At 43.8% G+C, this 22,083-nt stretch overlaps 2 protein-coding genes across 2 annotated transcripts in view; one reads left to right on the top strand and one right to left on the bottom strand.

The window, feature by feature from the left end:
- Positions 1-9,227, bottom strand: part of LOC107291282 (NTPase KAP family P-loop domain-containing protein 1-like) — a 14,214-nt gene extending 4,987 nt beyond the window's left edge. Inside the window, exons 1-2 of the mRNA XM_029284909.1 lie at positions 9,180-9,227; positions 1,254-1,407 (exon numbers count right to left, since the gene is read on the bottom strand). Coding sequence (XP_029140742.1) covers positions 1,254-1,407; positions 9,180-9,227 — 202 coding nt within the window. The remainder of the gene's footprint in view (positions 1-1,253; positions 1,408-9,179) is intronic.
- Positions 9,228-15,925: 6,698 nt separating this feature from the next.
- Positions 15,926-22,083, top strand: part of LOC107291283 (galectin-4-like) — a 12,739-nt gene continuing 6,581 nt past the window's right edge. The window contains exons 1-3 of the mRNA XM_029284910.1: positions 15,926-15,955; positions 18,562-18,650; positions 19,360-19,555. Of these exons, the coding sequence (XP_029140743.1) occupies positions 15,926-15,955; positions 18,562-18,650; positions 19,360-19,555 (315 nt within the window). The remainder of the gene's footprint in view (positions 15,956-18,561; positions 18,651-19,359; positions 19,556-22,083) is intronic.

The following is a 22,083-nucleotide window of genomic DNA, read 5'->3' on the forward strand; positions in this document are numbered from 1 at the left end:
AATAGAATAGAATAGAATAGAATAGAATAGAATGTCAGAGTTGGAAGGGACCTTGGAGGCCTTCTAGTCCAGCCCCCTGCTCAAGCAGGAGAACCTATACCATCTCATATTGCAATAACCGAAAGTGATGCAAAAATCTGCAAAGCGTTATTTAACAATTATAGAGGCAATAATGTGGAGCTGATGATTTGGCCCCAAGTTCATTCTTTCTGAAAGAACTACGTCAGGAAACAAAACATAGCAATTTAAGAGTCACTAAACTAGTTGCTTGCAAAGCCGGCAAGGGAAGGCATAACGAAGAACGGAAGAGAAAGCATTTAACATATATTATGCTAATAAAGAAAATAACTACCGTGTATACAATCTGATCTTAAAAGCATACGTTAATTACCTCCCCACGTACAGGAACTGTTGCAGATGTTAGAACTGTTACCTCCTCTTAAGATTAAAAGCATTCTTAAGAAAAGTTTAGGTAACAGGTCTAACTTTTGCAACAAACAAATACAAGTCTGTTTCAAAGGGCTGATGAAAAAAACTACCGGTCAGGCAGGCCTCAGTGTACTTCCATTCTTTTAGCAACCGTTCCAATTTACAACGGCACTGGTCTTCACCTTTATGACCGTTGCAGCATCCCCAGAATCACGTGATTAAAAGCTTGGCAACTGGCATATGCAACGTCCAGAGGTCATGGGATGGCCATTTGTGACCTAGGCATGCTTTTTTGACCGCCCCTTAAACCAAGGTTTGATGTACAGATAGCCCTTGACTTACGATCACAGCTGGGACCAGAATTTCTGTTGCTAAGCAACGCAATTGTTAAGTGAGGCACATCTGATTTTATGACCTTTTTTGGTCACAGTTGTTAACAAATCACTGCAGTTGTTCATGGTCCTTAAGTGGATCCGGCTCCCCCCCCCCAATTGACTGTGTCTGTTGGAAGCTGGCTGGGAAGGTCACACATGGCAAAAACGTGATGTCAAGAGACTGCAACCATTGGATATACGTACCAATTGCCCAATGCCCAAATTTTGATCGGGGTCACCATGAGCCCCATGCTGTGACGGTTGTAAGTGTGAGGACTGTTCATAATTCACCTTTAGCCATGCCCTTGTACCTTTGAACGGTTGCTAAACCAACGATTGTAAGTCAAGGGCTAGCTGTACGAAATTTGATTTTTCGAAGAAGTGGGCTTAAATCCTTGCTGCCTTCCATTTGCCCAAATCCAGCGGTTGTGAATTAGATGCCGAGCTTACTGTCATTGTGGCATTCGGCGTGGCTAAAACCAGTCTCCCGGCTCGAACAGACGCACTCTTCGGCATGGTGCAGCCTGGCGACTTCCTCGTCATAGTAACTCATCAGCTCTGGAGTTGGTGGACCATCAACCGGACTTCCCAGGCAAGGTGGAGCCTGCCAGAAGGAGATAAAGCAGACAGGTGATTCGACCTGGTTACCTGGGACAGGTAAGCTTCTAACGAGAATGGATGAACAGAATATAGATATCAAGCCACATCTGGGATAGATGCATCGCAGCAGGGTTTTTCTCTCTTTCTTTTTTTCCAGGTTTTAGGTTAGAAAAACTGAGTCCATTGAGTGAAGAGAGAGGGAGGGAGGGAGGGAGGGAGGGAGAGAGAGAGAGAGAGAGAAAGAAAGAAAGAAAGAAAGAAAGAAAGAAAGAAAGAAAGAAAGAAAGAAAGAAAGAAAGAAAGAAAGAAAGAAAGAAAGAAAGAAAGGAGAGGTGTAATTTTGGTTCTTGAAGCTCCAGATTCCACTGACCTTCACGGCTGGCCCCAACTTCTCTTTAAGTTGGAAAAAAAAGTCCAACAAAATAAAAGCCCAAAGGTTTTAGGTTAGAAAAACCGAGTCCATTGAGTGAAAGAGAGAGAGAGAGAGAGAGAGAGAGAGAGAGAGAGAGAGAGAGAGAGAGAGAGAGGTATAATTTTGTTTCTTGAAGCTCCAGATTCCACTGACCGTATCAGAAACCAGTTTTAAACCAGGCTTGGCATACCAAGGATGCTAATAGGGAGGACGAAATAGTTCAGCCACTGCAGGGAGAAAGACTTTAGAAGGGATCGTATGCAGGGTGTGTGGCCTGGATATTGAACTGTGGGAAATGGGGTTAACTCTGATGATGTTTCAGCAAAAAACAAATTTGATTTTCCCGTCCCACTTTTCTGTTCTTTAGCGGCCTTCTCTTCCAGTGACAGAAAAAGTTTGCTTACACCAGGACTCCTCAACTGGGGCCAGAATTTCCATCTCTAAACAAGGTGGCTGCTAAATGGGATGTGCTCAATGTTATGATCTCTTTACCATGGTTGTTAACTCTGTGCCAAAAACGTCTAATTATCTCCCGGTGACTCAAATTCTTCTGCAAATAATCTCTCTTTAAGATGAAGATTATTATCAGTGGCGTAGAATAGCAGCAGACATTACTGAGATGCTTGATGCTCATTTAAGTCCCAGTCATTCATTCACCGATGTTTAAATCCATCTGGGTGAAAATATAATTATTCTCTCTCTGTTTCTGTCTGTCCATCCATATTGGAATAAGTGACCAAACCCGTGAACAATCTATGAATATTTAGACGGAAAAAAGTTCCACTGTATTTCAGGGGCTGAAATAAGAGCAATTTGGGAGATCGTAAAACAGTTTTTCTCAACCGTAGTTTGTTTTAAGATGTGTGGATTTCAACTTCTATGAGTAGCTGAATAATTCTGGAAGCCCACACATCTTTGTGCTTGCTGGCTGGAGAATTCTGTATGCAGCGAAATTTCATTTTGATGTATGCCGATTGGTGTACATTCAAAGTGACAATAAAGTAGTAGTAGTAGTAGTAGTAGTAGTAGTAGTAGTAGTAGTAGTAGTTGTTATTATTATTCTGGGAGCTGAAGTCCACCCATCTGAAAGAACATGGCTGGGGAATTATGCAAGCTCAAGTCCACACATCTCAAAGTGCCCAAGGTTGAGAAACACTGATCTAGATTAAGGTTATTATGCAAACAGATCAAGAGTATTAATCCTTGAACTCTACTTTACAAATCCCAGGGGGGTGGGTCACCCAATTTGCAAATGCAGTGTTGGCAATAGGCCACCCATGAATGTCAGGGGTTCTTTCGCTGAACGTCTGCAGAACACCAGTATTAAATATTTCCCTTTTCTTCCAGGAAATACATTGGATAAAACCCTGCAAGAGATTTTGCTTAGCTTGGTTGCTTTTTTCACCTTTACTTTTGCTCCAAATGCTTCTGCAGTGCCTTGAGGGGGGGGGGGTAGAGAAGAGAAGCATGCTGGCTGAGGAATTCTGGGAGTTGAAGTCCACCCAGCTTAAATTGGCCCAGGTTGAGAAACATTGCTGTAAGACATTCCTCCCAATTAGTTAAGGAGATTAAATCAAGAAGGGCTACGTTGGTGGCTACCCTTAGCTTGAAGCCCTATCGATCTGATCCAGAAGTTCTCTACCTTTGCTCATGTGCTACTCGGAGGAGGAGAGCATCTGTTGTAAAATGAGGGCAATAGGCAGCTCCTCGTCATGTCAGTGGGTGAAGATCTAATTGCCAGTCTAAAGTGTCAGGTAAACAAAATCTTCAAAGGATGACCTCGAACCCAGCTCAGTGACTAAGCCTGCAGGGGTGGCGTTGGAGAAGGCTCGCCGTGTGATCCCAACCAAACCGTGATCAGATCTTCCGGGGATTGATTAAAAGAGGCATTTCCTGTATTACCTCTTCCTCCTCCAGCCTCGAAAACAGCTGGATTTACTAATCAACCACACATCACGGTTGAGTCCTTTGAGTTACGAGCCCAGCCGAGCCCCAAAACGGAGGTGGCGAAGTGAAACATTTCTTAAGTTGAGTTGTGCCCCCCCTTCACGATTTTTCTTGCCACCGTCGTTAAGTAAATCACTGCAGTTGTTAGGAACCCCGTTGTTGAGTGGATCCGGCTTCCCCAATGCCTTTGCTGGTCAGAAGGTCGCCCAAGGGGATCACGTGACCCTGGGACGCTGCAACCGTCACAAGTACATGCCAGTTGCCAAGCATCGGAATTTTGATCACGTGACTCATGCGGAGGCTGCAAGGGTCGTAACGGTGAACAACCGTCATGCCTTGCTTTTTTTCAGCGCCGTTGTAACTATGAACGGTCACTAAAGGAACTGTTGTAAGTCGAGGACTACCTGTAAAAGCATAGCAACCTGGGTATCTTTGAATGCTTGACTGCCGGGATCTCTGTTTTTCAGACAGGCCCCACAGAGCCTTTGAACCTTCGCCAGGAGTTGCCAACCACTGCCAAAGCTTTGATCACGGCACGATCGTGGCTGCTGCATCTGGATTTTCTTTCTTTAACCAACCCCCTGACACTACCACCACCCCGGCAGCTGCAGAAGAAGCAGAGACCCAACAGGTGAAGCTACTCCAGCCTTCCACTTTTAACTTGGGGAAATGTCGCTTGCTGAATGGATATTTTTTGCCAAGGGATTAGGAGGTGATGAGCAGAATGTGTTTTTCAGAGCCAGCTCTCTTCCTGTCTCTTCACCTGTACTAAAGAAGGGAAGGAATCTCACTATAAATAGCCCCAAATATGTAAATATTTCCAAGCAGGGAGTTGGTTCAATGCCTTGGCTATTTTTGATTCCCTACCTTGCGTCTTTTTTTTTTGTCTGTCTCTCTCTCTCAGCCAGAACAATGTGGCTTTGTAGTTGCTTGGCATACATCTTGATAATTTCAATTTTGGCTTCCTTCTTTGATGCTACGAACCCTGTTGACTAAGCCTTCAGATCTCTTACTCACAGTTTATGACATAAACCACACTACCAAGCGGCGTTGCACAATTTGTGACGTTTCTCTCTCACTAAGGCTGTGTGGTCATAAAACTCTAGTTGGTTACCTAGGGTTAATGTCACCTAGTTTGGGGCATGAAGCTCAGAGGGTCCCCAACGACCCTCAGTTCAACGCTGAGATACAAATATTCTCCTTTATTGGTCCTATAATCCTCCAAGCCAAATCTAAGAGTTTCACATTCTAGCAAAATGTGTGAATCAACTTTCTATCAGCTTATTCTTTCCCATATTTCAAAATTCCTGACTTGTGATAGTAATAGCAAAGGAACGACACCCATATCTTTCCTTTTAATATTAGTGTTTCTTAAGCTGATCTTTCACATCCATACAAGCTTGGCTGTTTTGGAGGACAAAAAAATAATAATAAATTCTCGTGGACGGCTTCCTTTCAAAAGTTGGAAAGTTTGTGACCATTTTCCCGAGATTCCCATTCTTAGATAATGGCTAAATATTGACCATCTTCAGCTCGTTTTTACGTATGATTAAGCCTGGCTTTCCAAGAATGAAACAAACAGACCATACATATCCCCTCTAGAGAGATTCTACTTTGACATTTTTCATCTACTAATACAAGTAATCCTTGACTTACGACCACTATTATCTGCTGCTAAGTGAGACAGAGGTTAAGTGAGTTTTAAGCCATTTTACAACCTTGCTTGCCACAGTTGTTAACTGAATCACTGCAGTTGTTCATTTAGTAATACGGTTGTAATTGACTTGGGGATCACGTGACCCCGGGACGCTGCGTCCGTCATAACTGTGAGTCGATTGCCAAGCGTCTTGAGTTTCGATCCTAGGGATGCTGCCGTGGTTGTAAGTGTGAATACCGGTCATAAAAGGTCACACTTTCTTCAGTGCCATTGTAACTTTGAGCGATCACTAAACAGGCTGTCGTAAGCCGAGGACTCCCCCGTACGTGAAGGAACAGCCTTGGGCGACTCATTGAATCAACCTGATAGGGATCTTGTTAACAAAAAAAATTATACAGCACTTTCCCCCCGTTTCATCAATTAACATCCAAGAGAGATAGAAGAGAAGGTCTAAATAGGGCTGGTGCCAGGATGGTCAGAAGCCCCATGGCTGGGAATTATGGGAGTTGAGGTCCAGCACACCCACAAGTTGAAGAAAGTTCTTGGGTCCTGCGGTGTGTTTGTACCGCCTTTTTATAACAGGTGAGGAGGAAGAAATAAGAATATTGGGAGCTTAGTCACCCCAAACATCAACCCCCACATCAGTATCCTTCCGGGGGGGGGGGAGAGAATTGGGGGTCAGGAGGGAGACCCTGTCATTTTAGCAATCTCCTCCTTTCCACCAGTCAGCACAAGCCCCTTGCCCTGTCTGAGGTCTGACCCATTTCTCCATCATCGCCTTCAACGGAAAAGATACTCACCCCAGATCACATAAGTTGCTTGGAGAAGACAACCAAGTCCTCAAGCTCTAAAGATCTCCTTTCTTCTCTACCCTACGGGTACCCAAAGTGTCAAATTGGACGAGCTGGAGGGATTTTTTTACAGCTCTTGGCAAGGCACCGGTCCTCAAGATTCCTCTCCTTGCCTGCAGAACGTCTTGGATGCGTTCCTCCTCCAGAGGACTTTCCAGGACAAAGATTGCAGCAGCTCCTTAAATCTCCCTCAACCTGTTTTTGGGCCCAGATTGTGAAAGGCAGCAAGGAGGGGTGCGAAGATGTGCGGGCGGCTTTCGCCATTCACACCTCCACCTCGACACAGGAGAAGCACGCGGGCCAGACTGCGGGAAGCAAACCTAACCAAACCCTGGAATTATTTTGAACGTGGGTGTCCTCTTTTTTTTTTCTTCCTTTCCTTGATGTTCAAGTTCATTTCTTCCCATTCAGCTTTGGATGGTCCAGGTTGTGCCAAAAAGATTGAACAAGGTACAGGAACATGAGAATGCCGGCATTAATCACTCAAAGAGTGAGGGTGACCTTATCCATTCGGTCACGTCAGACTCTCGCTGGTTCTATGGGCCGGATGTTAAGTGAGTAATGGGGTAAAGTTGTGGGCTTCCCCCATTGACTTTTCTTGTCAGGGGGTTGCAAGAAAGGATCACGTGACCCCGGGACCCTCGTAGATATGAGCCGTTTGCCAAGCGTCCGAGAATTGATCACGTGCCCCTGGGGAGGCTACAACGGTCGTAAGTGTGAGAAACGGTCCTAAGTCACTTTTTTTCAGTGCTGTTGCAACTTTGAAGGGTCACTAAATGAACTGTTGTAACTTGAGGACCCCCTGTATCAGTCTTAACCCGCACTTTTAACATTCAGCCTTGCCTTTTCACACCACGATCTTAAAGTCATGTTTCTCAACCTTGGTAGCTTGAGAACGGGTGGACTTCAACTCCCAGATGTCTCCAGTTTAGCCAGGCTGGCTGGGAAATTCTGGGACCTGAAGTCCTCCCATCTTCAGGTTGACAAGGCTGGCGAACCCTGAAGACACCAGAAGTCCACCACCAGATGTCCACCACCAGAAGTCCAGATTCTCTCAGGGAATTGCAGTTTTTAACCCAGCAAGCGATAAAGTACCCAATGGAATTAATGACATTTATTTAGCTGGATCCCTCTTGAGTGACAGGACACCAAATGGACTTTTATCCTTTCTGTGCCCATTCTTGACTCTGATGCCACCTTCTTTGGGGAATGTAGCTTCTGACAGGCTGGGCAAACACCCAACGTGGCTTTCCCCACCTCCAACATGTTGTTGTTGTTGTTAATTGCGAAGTCGTGTCTGACCCATCGCAGACCCCATGGGCAACGTTCCTCCAGGCCTTCCTGTCCTCTACCATCTTCTGGAGTCCTTTTAAGTTCACGCCTCCTGCTTCAGGGACTCCATCCAGCCACCTCCTTCTCTGTCGTCCCCTTCTTCTATTGCCCTCAATCTTTCCCAGCATTAGGCCCTCTAACATGTCACATCCCAAATCTGGATCACGTTGAAAGCCGTGGGACTTCCTTTATGAATCAATATGGGAGTCCGGTACAGATCGAATCCATTGTTTCCCGAGAATATAGGCACCCATTCAAGGAAGACTCAGCCAGCTTCAACTGAGCCTTTCTTCCAAAGAAGGAGAATGGTGGAGGATTTGTAATCGGCCATATTTCTAAGGTAGGTTTCTGCCACCTCCTGGTGGTGGTGATGATGTTGGTGATGATGTTTATCCATTCATTTCTGTCCGATTCTTGGCAAATTTATAGGCCAGATCTCTCCACATCTCCTGATTTTGCACTATTCCTTTGAGTTTTTTCTATGCTTTGGTTGGGGTCAGCTTTGAGGGTGCCCATCTGCCACGGTGATCTCCCTGCCACGAAAAAGCACTGCTGGGGGCACGGAGAAGTAATTTTCAGCAATAACTTGGGCTCCTTCTTCCCAAGGAGTTAGCAACTCCATTATTACTTTTTTTATTTTTTATTTTTGGCCATGGAATCCATAGCCAAACCAGTTTCCATCCTCTGCGTGATGGTGGTGCTGCAGCTGTAAACGAAGCTTCCCAACCCCACCTTTTTTCAATGTCACATTGGGTCCTGAAAGGTGCTGGGCATGTAAGACCCCAGTGGGGAGCCGTGGAAGGGTCTGCATTGTGAAAGACCACAAAAGCTTGGAACAGATGAATGGAATGAAATGGAATGGAATGGAATGGAATGGAGGAGAGGAGAGGAGAAGAGAAGAGAAGAGAAGAGAAGAGAAGAGAAGAGAAGAGAAGAGAAGAGAAGAGAAGAGAAGAGAAGAGAAGAGTAGAGTAGAGTAGAGTAGAGTAGAGTAGAGTAGAATAGAATAATGGAATGGAGTAGAAGAATAGAGTAGAGTAGAGTAGAGTAGAGTAGAGTAGAGTAGAATAGAATAGAATAGAATAGAATAGAATAGAATAGAATAGAATAGAATAATGGAATGGAGTAGAAGAGTAGAGTAGAGTAGAGTAGAATAGAGTAGAAGAGAATAATGGAATGGAGTAGAAGAATAGAATGGAAGGGAAGAGAAGAGAAGAGAATAATGGAATGGAGTAGAAAAATAGAATAGAATAGAATAGAATAGAATAGAATAGAATAGAATAGAATAGAATAGAATAGAATATAGAATGGAACAGAACAGAACAAGAATAGAATAGAATAGAATAGAATAGAATAGAATAGAATAGAATAGAATAGAATAATGGAATGGAGTAGAAGAATAGAATGGCATGGCATGGCATGGCATGGCATGGCATAGAATAGAATAGAATAGAATGGGGGAAGGGCACTATCCTCTAACCTCCCCTCCATGGGTCTCCAGGAAGGCTGAAATGCAATGCATTGGCCCTCTTCTAACTGCTGCGCCACCACGGCTCAAATACTGCACAGGTGTTTACCTTTCTGTTTGCTTCCACCGGATCATGCTCTTCTCCCTCGGTGTCCATGTGGGCTTGGCTGCTGCAACCTGGCTGCACATCAATGAAGCTCAGCCTGCGTCTCCCTCACCTGTTGACTTTAGGGCTCCTGTGGAAGTCCTCAATTATCCCTTTCTTTTAATCCCTCCCATGGCTTCCCTGCCCCCCACCCCCCCTCCTTTCTTTGATTTTGTGAATGGCAGAGGAATGCCGTGACTAACCCTTGGAGCAGCACAAAACGTGGGACCTTCTCCAATCAAAATAATTATTAGCCGTGTGAAGCAGAAAATCAAGCCGGACCAGGAATAGCGGTAGATGCTAAGAGAAAGGAAATTAAACACACCTTTCCTTCTTCTCCACGTGAGTTATGGCACGGGCACTTATTTATTTTATGTTTTTTTTTATATATGTACATAAATGCGCAGCAAAAAACTCGTAAATCATAGTCACGTCACCGCAGGATGCTGCAAAAGTGGTAAAGGCGAGCTGGCTACCGAGCGCTCAAAAGGCGGTCACGTGACCATGGGGTGGGGGTGTGGTGGGTCAGGTGGGGTGGGTCAGGTGGGGTGGGGTGTGGTGGGTCAGAGATCAGAACTTCGAATCAGACCGTAGCGGCGCTTCCAAATAGAGTGAGCTGCGGTACAGTTTTGATCTGTCTCAATTGGCTCAGAAGTTTAGATAAGATGAACTGTCAAGATCCAGCCAGTTTCTCAGTTTCCTTCTGTATTTCCTCCATTTCAGCTTGACCAATACAGGCGACCCTCGACTTACAACAGTTCATTTAGTGGCCGTTCAAAGTTGCAACGGCACTGGAAAAAAGTAACTTATCACCGTTTTTCACACTTACAACCGTTGCGGTATCTCCCTGGTCACGTGATCAAAATTCAGCCGCTGGGCAACTGACTCGTATTTATGACAGTTGCAGCGTCCCGGGGGGGTCACGCGATCCCCTTTTGTGGCCTTCTGGCAAGCAAAGTCAATGGGGGAAGCCCGATTCCCTTATCAACTGTGCTACTAACTTAACAACTGCAGGGGTTCACTGAACAACGGGGGCCAGAAAGATCATGAAAAGGGGCAAAATTCACTTAAGAGCCATCTCGTTTATCAACAGAAACGTTGGGCTCAGTTGTGGTTGTAAGCCGAGGACCACTTGTACGTTTTTGTTCACGTTTCGTTCTACATTGCCATTTTAGATGTACATTTCATTATTTGTATGCGTATAGCCCTATTTTAGGCCAGGGGTAGGCAGCCTTGGCTCTTTTATGACTGGTGGACTTCAACTCCCAGAATTCCTGAGCCAGCATGGCTCAGCATGGCAACCTCTCCCTTTCCCCTCAGCGTGGCTGGCTCAGGAATTCTGGGAGTTGAAGTCCACGAGTCATGAGGGGGCCATAATTCCCCCATGCTGGCTCAGGAATTCTGGGAGTTGAAGTCCACCAGTCATGAAGGGGCCATAATTTCCCCATGCTGGCTGAGGAATTCTGGGAGTTGAAGTCCACCAGTCATGAGGGGGCCATAGTTCCCCCATGCTGGCTCAGGAATTCTGGGAGTTGAAGTCCACCAGTCATAAAAGAGCCAAGGTTGCCTATCCCTGTTAAATCTAGGCTTTTGTTGAAGAGTGTAATAGTGGTGTAACAGGAAGTCTGCAACTGCCCCAGATTGAACTAACTAGGTATCCACCCATCTGGTTTAAGGATACACCAAAGGAAACGTCGCAGTGTGACCTCCCTATTTTGGGGTGATTCAATCAAAGGGACTCTTAGCTTGCACCCCAAGAGTCCCGAACACCCCACAGCTCCCTTGTGCCATAAAAGCCTTCTAACAAATTAAACCGCGATGCTCAGAAGTAGACGAAGAAAGTGGGGAGCGTCTAAGAGTAATTACAGGGTGATTCTTGCGGATGTTTTAATGTTTAGACTGCCATTAAGTCCAAGGAGGGTGTTTCTCGTCTCTCGGTTACCTTCCGCTTTTCTTCAAACCACACAGGTGTGCTGGGCTGTTGGGAAAGCACCCCAGTTTCCTGCAGTGTGTTTGCGTGGCCAGGATGTACCGTCACGGAGGAAGTCAGAAAACACAATAACTCGGTTGGCCCAAGCTGCACAAAGGCTTCATAGGATCAGAAAGACCGTGGTTTAATGCACGCTTCTGTCAAACCACCTCACATCCTGGCTCTGTTTGCAACAAATTTGGTGACGGAATGATTACAAGGAGAAGGCAAAATGGTTTGCTGGTTATTCGGGGTAATCGCAAAACGGAGACATGAAGGACAGCAGATTCTGCAAAAGATTCAGTTGTGCTGGGGGAAGTAGCCCTTGATTTACAAACATTCGTTTAGCGACCGTTCAAAGTCACACCAGCACTGAAAAAAAAATGACTTACAACTGGTCCTCACACTTACAACTGTCACAGCAGTGATCAAAATTCACATTTCAGCAACCCCCTTTTCAGCTCGCCTGATTTCCATTTGTGACCTTCTCAGACAGTTTCTGGCGAGTAAAATCAATACGGATTCATTTAATGACTGCAGTGATTCAATTAACAACCATGTTTTTGGAAATTCAGTCATCCAGATCGTGGTTGTCCCAAAGGTGCTTTTTCCAAAAGTAACTGGACTTTTGTTGTTTTTCCTTGAAGACCTTTCGTTTCTCCTCCAAGAAGCTTCTTCAGTTCTGACTGGACTGTCGTAGTTTTTCCTTGAAGACCTTTCGCTTCTCATCCAAAAGCTTGTTTAGTCATAAATCAAGGACTGCCTGTACTGGAAACATAAGCTTGTTTGTTTGTTTGTTTTAAAGCATTTTGAAAGCATCCCTTAAGTGTCCTGGAAGAGCATTCCAAGCATAACAAATTGTAAAAATTGCTATGCCTTATTTTTGTTCATATGAGGATGGCTGAGATCCTGGAGCGTATCTGGTTTCTCCTGATTTTTAGTTTTGCATTTGTAATATTTCTTTTTAAGAAAAAACAGCTGTTTGGTCCTGGGAGGTGCGAAGGAATCTGTGAACCATTTTTTTTTCCAAAGTAGGTTTTACTTACATATGAATCGGATGTTGGAAAAGAAAAGGAGGGCTCAGAAACAAAGGCTGGGAACTCAGGATCGTCAGTAACTGTGTTGGCTGGGGATGATGAGTTCTGTAGTCAGAAGAAACTGGAGTGAAGACGTTGTTTCAACATTAAACTCCTTGGTTTTAAACTCGCTGCACCCAATTGTCCTTAGCAGCAGTTACTAAAACAAAAACAAAAACAACTATAAATCAACTATAAAATTTGAAGTATTTATAAGTGTCTCATTTGGCTCCGTCTTAACTGAGACAAAATCATTAAGGAAATTAAGTTAAGAACAATGCCCAATTAGCATAGCTTCACCCTTTCTAAATAGGATAGGCATTAAAATGAAGCAAACCAACCAGGCAAGCCCGTTTTGATGCTTCTTTCAATTACAATGCCTGGATAAGGTCACGCAAATGAAATGCCAGATTTTGCTGGACTGACCAGCTTTAGTCGCATTTAAATCGCTTAAGTTGGATTCTTTTTTTTTATTTTATTTATAATACAATTAAAACAAAAATGGACATACGTGGCATTCCAGAGTAAATATTGCTAACAATTTGTTTCTCATGATACAAAAACTTAATACATCATCCTTAACCTCTATATAAACCTCGTTCTTCTACACAATACAATTATATATACAGTTATATGTACAATTATGTGTATGTTTCAATCCTATCGTTAGCTTAAGATCCGAGTGGTTCTCCTTGATTCATACCAGCGGTAAAATTTGTCCCAGATTTCAAAATATTCCAGTTCTGTCTTATCTTTCATAGCCATTGTAAGCCTGTCCATCTCTGCACATGATAAAATTTTATACAGGATTTCTTCTTCCATTGGAATTCCCTTATTCCTCCAATTTTGAGCATAAACCAATCTGGAAGCCGTTAGAATGTGTAGCATCAAATAGAGTACGCCTTTGTCATACTTCTGCGTTGTTATACCTAATAGGAAAAATTCTGGTTTTAACTCTACCACTCGCTCTAGTATTTCTTCCAACCATTCTTTAACCCTAGTCCAAAAATCACAAGCTCGCGGACACTCCCACCACATATGATAGTATGTTCCAATTGCCAGATTACATTTCCAACATTTAGAAGAAATGTTGGGACCCATTTTAGTTAATCTTATGGGCGGGAGATGCCATCTGTAAAACATTTTGTAGAGGTTTTCTTTGTAAGAGGTGGCCAGAGGAAGCTTCTTATTCCTTGCCCATAATTCTTGCCAAATGTGCAGATCGAAGTTTAAGTTGCTGTGATCAATTTAAGTACTGTTATACAGGGAGCCCTTTGTTTAGTTTGAAGTTATGAAAAAGGGACTTACAGCTCGTTTTCACTGTTGCAGCATCCCCAAGTCACGTGATCAAAATTTGAGTGCTGGCAACTGGCATGTATTTGCGACGGTTGCAGCGTCCTGGGGTCCTTGTGACTTTCCCATCCAGCTTTTGACAAGCAAAGTCAAGGGGTGAAAGCTGGATTCATTTAACAACTGCACGATTCACTTGTTTGTTTGTTTTATTCGTATCAGAGGCACCACAATGAAAATAAGGCAGGCTATATGACGTAATGTTTAAAATATAAAATACAAGATTAAAATACAAATCGAACAGATCTTGCGTCTATGGAGATTCTCAGTCAGCCACATTATGGGTGTCCCAAATGTGCTTTTTCAAGTGGCAACTGGACTTTTGTTGTTTTTGCTTGAAGATGTTTTGCTTCTCATCCAAGAAGCTTCTTCAGTTCTGACTGGACTTTCGTTGTTTTTCCTTGAAGACCTTTCGCTTCCACTTCTTCAGTTCTGACTTCAGTCCAGTCAGAACTGAAGAAGCTTCTTGGATGAGAAGCGAAACGTCTTCAAAGAAAAACCAGAAAGTCCAGTTGCCTCTTGAAAAAGCAACTTTTGGGGAAATCTTGCCCAGAAACTAGAAATATTAATTGTGTTCCATCACACTTCCAGGAGATCCTCAAGTGTACACTGATCAGGAAACAATGGGCAGGTATACTTATGTGGTTGTCTGCATATCACTACAATCACAAACAGCAGAAGCAACCGGATAGCCTCATTTGTTCAGAGTGTCTCTGGGACTTAATTGATTGTTGTATTTAGAAGATGATGGCTGGCTGGGGAATTCTGGGAGTTGAAGTCCGACCATCTTATAATAGCCCACGCTGAGAAAACACTAATCCGGAAAGACTTGTTGAAGGAAAAGTCTTCATTGTGGTTCAGTCCAAGCCGGGAATAAACAACGTGGCAACTGCTTTAGAAAGAAGGTTGCAGTTTATTGAAGAGGAGAGCCAGACAGAAAAATGGCTCTGGAAGAAAAGAGAGAGAGCCCAAATAGGGAGTGGGTTTTTATATCCTCTGGAGCCTTTTGCTTGGAGTTGTTTCCTGTTCCTGTTTGAAGCTTTGTATTTCCTATGTCATCTATTCTAACCTGAGTCTGGGTGTGCTCTTTGGCATCTGTGGGTTAATCCTATTATGTCCTGTCCTAGAGTTTGGGTGGGGTATGTAGATTTTAGGTGTCTTTGTCTTCCTAAGCTTCTAGCTGGAGGGCTCTAACTTTCCTGAATGGATTATCACAACTGCATTTCTACAGCTGGTTTCTGCTTGGGGGAGGGAGACTTGGGGCTATTAAGAAAAAACAGGGCATGCTTTTCTGCCTTCTTTAATATTTCCTTCTGGGGGGGGATGACTTCCCACAGACTGAATATGTCTTCTGATATCATATTTCTAGCAATTTCATGGACGTCTCTACGCGGTTCACTTTGAAGAGCTAAGCTGAATAGGATCCGGTTGAGAACTTAATTAAAAAAATCTGATTTTTTTTTCAAGGAACCATGCTGTGACAGCCATAGCCACCTCCTCCCCCTATAATTAATGGACTAATCAGCAGAAATTGCTGATACTTGCTATTGTTTTCTTTCGGGAAGACGTTATTATATATGAGTCAATCGGGAAAGCATCCATCATATACTCAATGAACTTTTATGAGTCAATAAATATAAAGCAAGTGGATAAATAAAGCTGGGAGAAAGGCCCATGGATAATTAAGCGATGGGACTCTCCCTCTGCAAGATGGAAAGATGGGAGAAAAAACAGATAAAAGTCTTCCTTGAGTTGAGGTGACTTAATGAATGTGTAGATGCTGTTTTTGTGGGTGGTTCCCTTTGGGTGTTTTGATACAGGAAAGCAAATCCTGTCTGAAGGGTAGCCGAAAAACTCCTAAGAGGAACAGTCATGATCACCTTTTGTGACCTTTGGACAAGCCAAAGTCAATGGGGAAGCCAGATTCACTGAACAAACATGTGGCAAACTTTAACAACTGCAGTGATTGACTTTAACAACTGGGGCAAGAGAGATCGTAAAAGGGGGCCAACAAAACTCACGTAAATTTCTCACTTAGCAACATAAAATTGGGGCTCAGTTGCGGTCGTAAGAGGAGGACGACCTGTATTGGAAGTGGTGGGAAAATACCGACCTTGAATCCCAAGATTTAAGAAACAGCCTTTTATAAAGTTTTGATTGTTGACTTACAGGGTAAAGTACAAACGGTTGCAAACCACGCCCCTTTCAAAGGAAATTAAACTTAATTTCCTGGCACCTTTTCGAAAGTTCTGCTTTTACCCAGAGGGCATAAGAAGCAAACCATCTTTAATCCACCAACTCCAGCAAACCCCAAAATGGCTTTTCAACAGCCCATCTTAAATCCGGTGAGTAGGGAGAGAATTTCCACAGGGAATTTTTCTTTGGGGGGTGTGTGTGTGGGAGGGGAGATTTCCCCTGCCCCCCAATGTATGGTGATGGGCAATGCAGAGCAGAGACTTAGAGACACTGAGACAGGTTGGTCGCCTGAGAGGAGGAGAAGAGAGTAAATGCAGCTCACCCAACACTTACTTGCACCATCTCTCAACAAGGATCAATATGAATAAACAAATTGCTAAGAATGGAGGTCAAGGATGGGAGATGTTTCATTGTCCTCAGTTGTGGGTCAGCCTTCAGTCTGAAAGTCAGGGAGAAGGAAAGAAGGAAGGAAGGAAAAGAAAGAAAGAAAGAAAGAAGAAAGAAAGAAAGAAAGAAAGAAAGAAAGAAAGAAAAAGAAAGAAAGAAAGAAAGAAAGAAAGAAAGAAAGAAAGAAAGAAAGAAAAAAAGGGAGGGAGGGAGGGAGGGAGGAAAAAGAAGAAAAGAAAGAATGAACGAGAAAGAAGGGAGGAAAAAGAAAGAAAAAAGAAATGGGAGGGAAAAAAGAGATAGAAAAAAGAGAAAGAAAGAAAGAAAGAAAAAGAGAAAAAGAAAGAAAGAAAGAAAGGGAGGGAGGGAGGAAAAAGAAGAAAAGAAAGAACGAAAGAGAAAGAAGGGAGGAAAAAGAAAGAAGAAAGAAATAGGAGGAAAAAAAGAAAGATAGAAAAAAGAGAAAGAAAGAAAGAAAAAGAGAAAAAGAAAGAAAGAAAAAGAAAGAAAGGGAGGGAGGGAGGGAGGGAGGAAAAAGAAGAAAAGAGAATGAAAGAAAGAAGGGAGGAGAAAGAAAGGAGGGGAGGGAAAGAAAGACAGAAAGAAAGAGAAAGAAAGAAAAAGGAAGGAAGAAAGAAAGAAGAAAGAAAGAAAGAAAGGGAGGGAGGGAGGAAAAAGAAGAAAAGAGAAAGAACGAAAGAAGGGAGGAGAAAGAGAAATAAATGAGGGGAGGAAAAGAAAGAAAGAAAAAAAGAAAGAGAAAGAAAGAAAGAAAGAAAGAAAGAAAGAAAGAAAGAAAGAAAGAAAGAAAGAAAGAAGTTGTTCCAATGGGGTCTTTCCTGTGAAAGCAAATTAAGCTCTTACAGGTGTTTCCTGCAAATGGTAGCAACAGATTGACCCTGTTTTGCCTCAAGCTAAGCAGAATTGAACCTGGTCTGTCCTTGGCTGGACAAACATTTGGAGACACCCCGTCTGTCCGTCAGACAAGGGTCGTTGGAAAAGGCATCTTGACAGAAATGTTTTTGTGAGCCTAATTTTATTTCCAAGCATCGGGAGGGTCCTAATTCTTGAATCGGAAACCGTGTTCATGAAGACTAAACTTAGGAGAATAAAGCAGCTTTTTTTAAAGTCAAGGGAAGTGGTTAGCAGTGGTTTAACTCTAAGCCATTTGCTATTTCCTGCTTTCTTGCTATCAACCACGCAGGAGAAAGTGGGTGTCTGAAGTCGATTCTGACCCACAAAAACACATTCCAGCCGAAACCTGTTAGTCTCCAAGGTGCCCAAACCGTCTTGCTCAACCGTGGCTGCTGGAAGATGGGTGGACTTCATTTCCCAGAATTCCCCAGCTCGTGTTAAAAGCTTAAGCCTGAATCTCGTGTCTCGACTAAGTCCCCTCTCCACCACCCCGGTTGAGCTTTGCCCAAGCAAGCAAACTACAGATAGTTCTCAACTTATGACCACCCTGTAATCCAAAATTTCCATTGCTAAGTGAGACAGTTCTTAAGGGAGTGTGGACCTTTTCTGCCACCGTTGTAAAGTGAATCACTGCAGTTGTTAAGTCAGTCACACGGTTATTAAGTGAATCTGACTTCCCCGTGGACTTTGCTTCTCAGAAGTTGCAAAAAGGGATCACATGACCCCAGGATATTGCAACTGTCACAACTCTTAGTCAGTTGCCAAGTGGCTGAATTTTTGATCACGTGACCCTGGGGATACTGTGATGGTTGTAAGTGTGAAAAACAGTCATAAGTCCCTTGTAACTTGGAACGGTCACTAAATGAACCATTGAAAGTCGAGGACGACCTGTACTATGACTTAGTGTGGACTCCAGTTTCTGCTATTATTTTTAATTTCATTGTATCGGCTTCCTAGGCGTAAAGTCCTAGAGATGCTCTCCCAAAATTGACGGGGAATTTGAACGTCAAGGTGGAAGATCTGAAGGTTCTCAAGGGGGTGATAATATCCATAGCCAGAGAGATTGAGGCTGCAATACAGAGAGTCCTCCACTTACAACTTACCATTCATTTAGCAACCGTTCAAAGTTACAACGGCACGGATGTCCCTCGCAGCCTCCCGGTGGTCACGAGATCAAAATTCAGGCGCTTGGCAACTGGCATGTACTTATGACGGTTTCATCCTCTTGGGGGTGACATGATTGCCCTTTGCAACCTCCCATAGACAAAGTCAGATTCATTTAACGACCACATGACTCACTTAACAACTGTCTTGCTTAGCAATGGAAATTCTAGTCCCAATTGCGGTTGTAAGTCAAGGACCACTGATCAATGGGCTTAGGGCACAGATCCGAGTATATTTGAATTCCGACACAGGAGGTGATATTTTTTCCCCTCTCCTCTTTATCCCGCAGTGCGTTCCCTTTTGCAGCTCTATTTTTGGGGGTCTCAGCGAAGGAAAAATGATTGTGATTCAAGGTTGCGTCTCGTTCTCTGCCAAAAGGTTGGTTAAATCTCGATTGCGGTTAAATCTCGATTCCTTTTATTCCAGTTTCACCTCCTGCGTTGAAGCCTATTATTCTTTCACCCGGCTGGCTGCACTGCAGGGTGTTTTCGTTCATTTTATGGTTTCACGATCCCTGCTTTTAAGGAAGGAGAGGGACTGAAGTCCAAGGGCCGAGTGGCTTTGGAACCAGAGGTTTCGATCTTGCCCAGAGAAAGCGCTAACATCACATGCACAACCTCGCTGGAGCAGCTCAAAGTCCATTTTAATCCAGCATTTTGTTTCTTATCATAGAATCCTGCTGACCTGCAAGGTTATTAGGTCCAATCCCTGCTTCCTGCAGAGTCAGCTAAGGGAGATATGTCTAACCTTGGCAACTTTAAGACTGGGGACTTCAACTCCCAGAATTCCCCAGCCAGCATATATATATATGTGTGTGTGTGTGTGTGTGTGTGTGTGTGTATGTATATGTATATGTATATGTAAACGTTTGCTGTTATTTTAAATTCACTGGGTCTCTGTGTATTTTAAAGAACTGTTTGTGCCTCAGTGTTCAATTGATTTGGGATTGAGTGTGGCAATTTTCCAGGCCTGTGTGTGTGTGTGTGTGTGTGCATGCTTCTGTAATGCCCCTGCTGTAGATCATTTTAGAAGTCAAAGGTGGAGCTTGAAGGGCATATATTCAGCCACAGGGCCTTTGGTGTTCCAGATTCTCCGTGAACTTGGTCTGTGCGAATGGAGACATCGCCTTCCATTTCAACCCACGATTTGATGAGGGCAACGTCATTGTCTGCAACACGCAAGAAAAAGGCTGCTGGGGATCTGAGGAACGGACCTCCAAAATGCTCTTCCAGCCAGGGGTCTCTTTTGAAGTGATCATCAACATCAGGAGCTGTGGTTACCAGGTAAGGCCAAGAGCGGAAGGCTCTCTTGTGGACCTCTGGACATCCGTGGGGCCCTTGGCGCTCTCTGAGCTTTCTTGCAGATATTTCATTACCAGGTAGGTCATGCCATCAATGTTAATGAAATTCAGCTCAGGGAGTACCAGGATCCCCACAATTGTAGTTTCTTCTTCTTCTTCCTCCTCCTCCTCCTCCTAAACCCCACTCTGTCCTAGCACTGATGATGTTACCTAGTAACTGTGGGCTCACCAAGGAGCCCACAGTTCTCCTCCTCCTCCTCTTCTTCTTCTTCTTCTTCTTCTTCTTCTTCTTCTTCTTCTTCTTCTTCTTCTTCTTCTTCTTCTTCTTCTTCTTCTTCCTCTTCTTCCTTCTTCTTCCTCTTCCTCTTATTCCTCTTCCTCTTTCTCCTCTTGTTCCTCCTCTTCTTCTTCCTCCTCCTCCTCCTCCATTCCACAACCACCCCTCCCTTCTAGCATTGATGATGTTACCTACTGTAATTGGGTATTGAAAGTTCTGCAAGAAAACCACTAAGCTCAGAGAGCGCCAAGGACCCCCATTTCAGCCCTGAGCTACGAATATTCTCTTCCTTTGATATCCCCCAGGTGGCATCAATTTTTTCTCTGTTGCCCAGGTAGCCAAGCCATCATGTGATTTGTTCTTGGCTTAGGAAGTTGTGTGAATGCATAACTTCTGGTTTGTAGACCATGGTTTATGCAGGGATGGCTATCTTCAAAGCAGCAGGAGGGTGGGGTGCCAGTATGGATAGGGGTCACAGTTAGATGGCTGCCCTGGGACAGCTGATGGGAGTTATAGTTTAGTGCATCAGAGCGCCTGGTTTGAAAAGGCATCTGGAATTGCGCTAACTGTGGCGGAAGCTGACCTGAAGTCTCATCTCTTCTCCTTGTCTCTTCTCAACAGACAGACGTTTAGGAGAGGAAGTTGCAATGGTCACACACAGAGAAGACCTGTGGCTCTAGAGTCTAGACTCCAGACCATTGTTTCTTAACCTCAGCGACTTTAAACTATAAGGACATCAATTCCCAGAATTCACAAGCCAGCATGTTTTAAGACGTGTGGGCTTCAGCTCCCCAAATACCCCACTGTCACTATCAATGGTGAAAAAGTAAGGTTCTATATTTAGGCAAGAAAAACCAAATGTACAGGTATAGTATAGGGGGTACCTTGCTCAATAGTAGCAACTGTGAGAGGGATCTCGGAGTCCTAGTAGTGGACAATCACCTAAATAGGAGCCAGCCGTGTGCTGCAGCTGCCAAAAAGGCCAACACAGTGCTGGGCTGCATTAACAGAGGGAGAGAATCAAGATCACGTGAAGTATTAATACCACTTTACAAGGCTTTGATAAGGCCACACTTGGAATCCTGCATCCAGTTTTGGTCACCACGATTTAAAAAAGATGTTGAGACTCTAAAAAGAGTACAGAGAAAAGCAACAAAGATGATTAGGGGACTGGAGGCTAAAGCATATAAGGAACGGTTGCTGGAATTGGGTATGTCTAGTTTAACAAAGAGAAGGACGAGGGGGGACATGATAGCAGTGGTCCAATATCTCAGGGGCTGCCCCAAAGAAGAGGGAGTCAAGCTATTTTCCAAAGCGCATGAAGGCAGGACAAGAAGCAACGGGTGGAAGCTAACCAAGGAGAGAAGCAACCTAGAACTAAGGAGAAACTTCCTGACAGTTAGAACAATTAACCAGTGGAACAACCTGCCTCCAGAAGTGGTGAATGCACCAACACTGGAAGTTTTTAAGAAGAAACTGGACAGTCATTTGTCCAAAATGGTATAGGGTTTCCTGCTTGAGCAGGGGGTTGGACTAGATGACCTCCAAGGTCCCTTCCAACTTTATCATCATCATTATCATCATCATTATCATCATCATTATCATCATCATCATCATCATCATCATCATCATCATCATCATCATTATTATTATTATTATTATTATTATTATTATTATTATTACGCAACTTGAAGCTGTGTAGACTTCAACTCCCAAAATTCTCCAGTCAGCACGCAGGCTGGGTGAATTCTGGGGGTTGAAGTTCGTGAATGCTGACTGGGGAATTCTGGGAGTTGAAGTCCACATATCCTAAAGTGCCATGGCTGAGAAAATACCAAATCAAGGCGTTCTATGTTTATTTCTTTCTACATATATATTATTATTATTATTATTATTATTATTAATTGCATTTATATCCCGCCCTTCTCCTTTCGGACTCAGGGCGGCTGACAAATGATAAAAAGCTAACATATTACACCTAGTTAAAATTTAATTAAAACGAAATATTTGAGAATGTCCAATTTAAAAGTAATTAAAACCTCTATAAAATCCCCTAGGCCAGTCCCGCTTGCTGGAACAACCACGTCTTGAGGGCGCGGCGGAAGGAAGGGAGATCAGGAATCACCCTGATCTCTGGGGGCAGTTCGTTCCAGAGGGTGGGAGCTCCCACAGAGAAGGCCCTCCCCCTTGGGGTCGCCAGCCGGCACTGTCTGGCCGACGGTACCCTGAGGAGA

Source organism: Protobothrops mucrosquamatus, unplaced genomic scaffold (assembly GCF_001527695.2).
Source record: "Protobothrops mucrosquamatus isolate PMUCROS unplaced genomic scaffold, P.Mucros_1.0 scaffold1108, whole genome shotgun sequence".
Lineage (NCBI taxonomy): Eukaryota > Metazoa > Chordata > Lepidosauria > Squamata > Viperidae > Protobothrops > Protobothrops mucrosquamatus.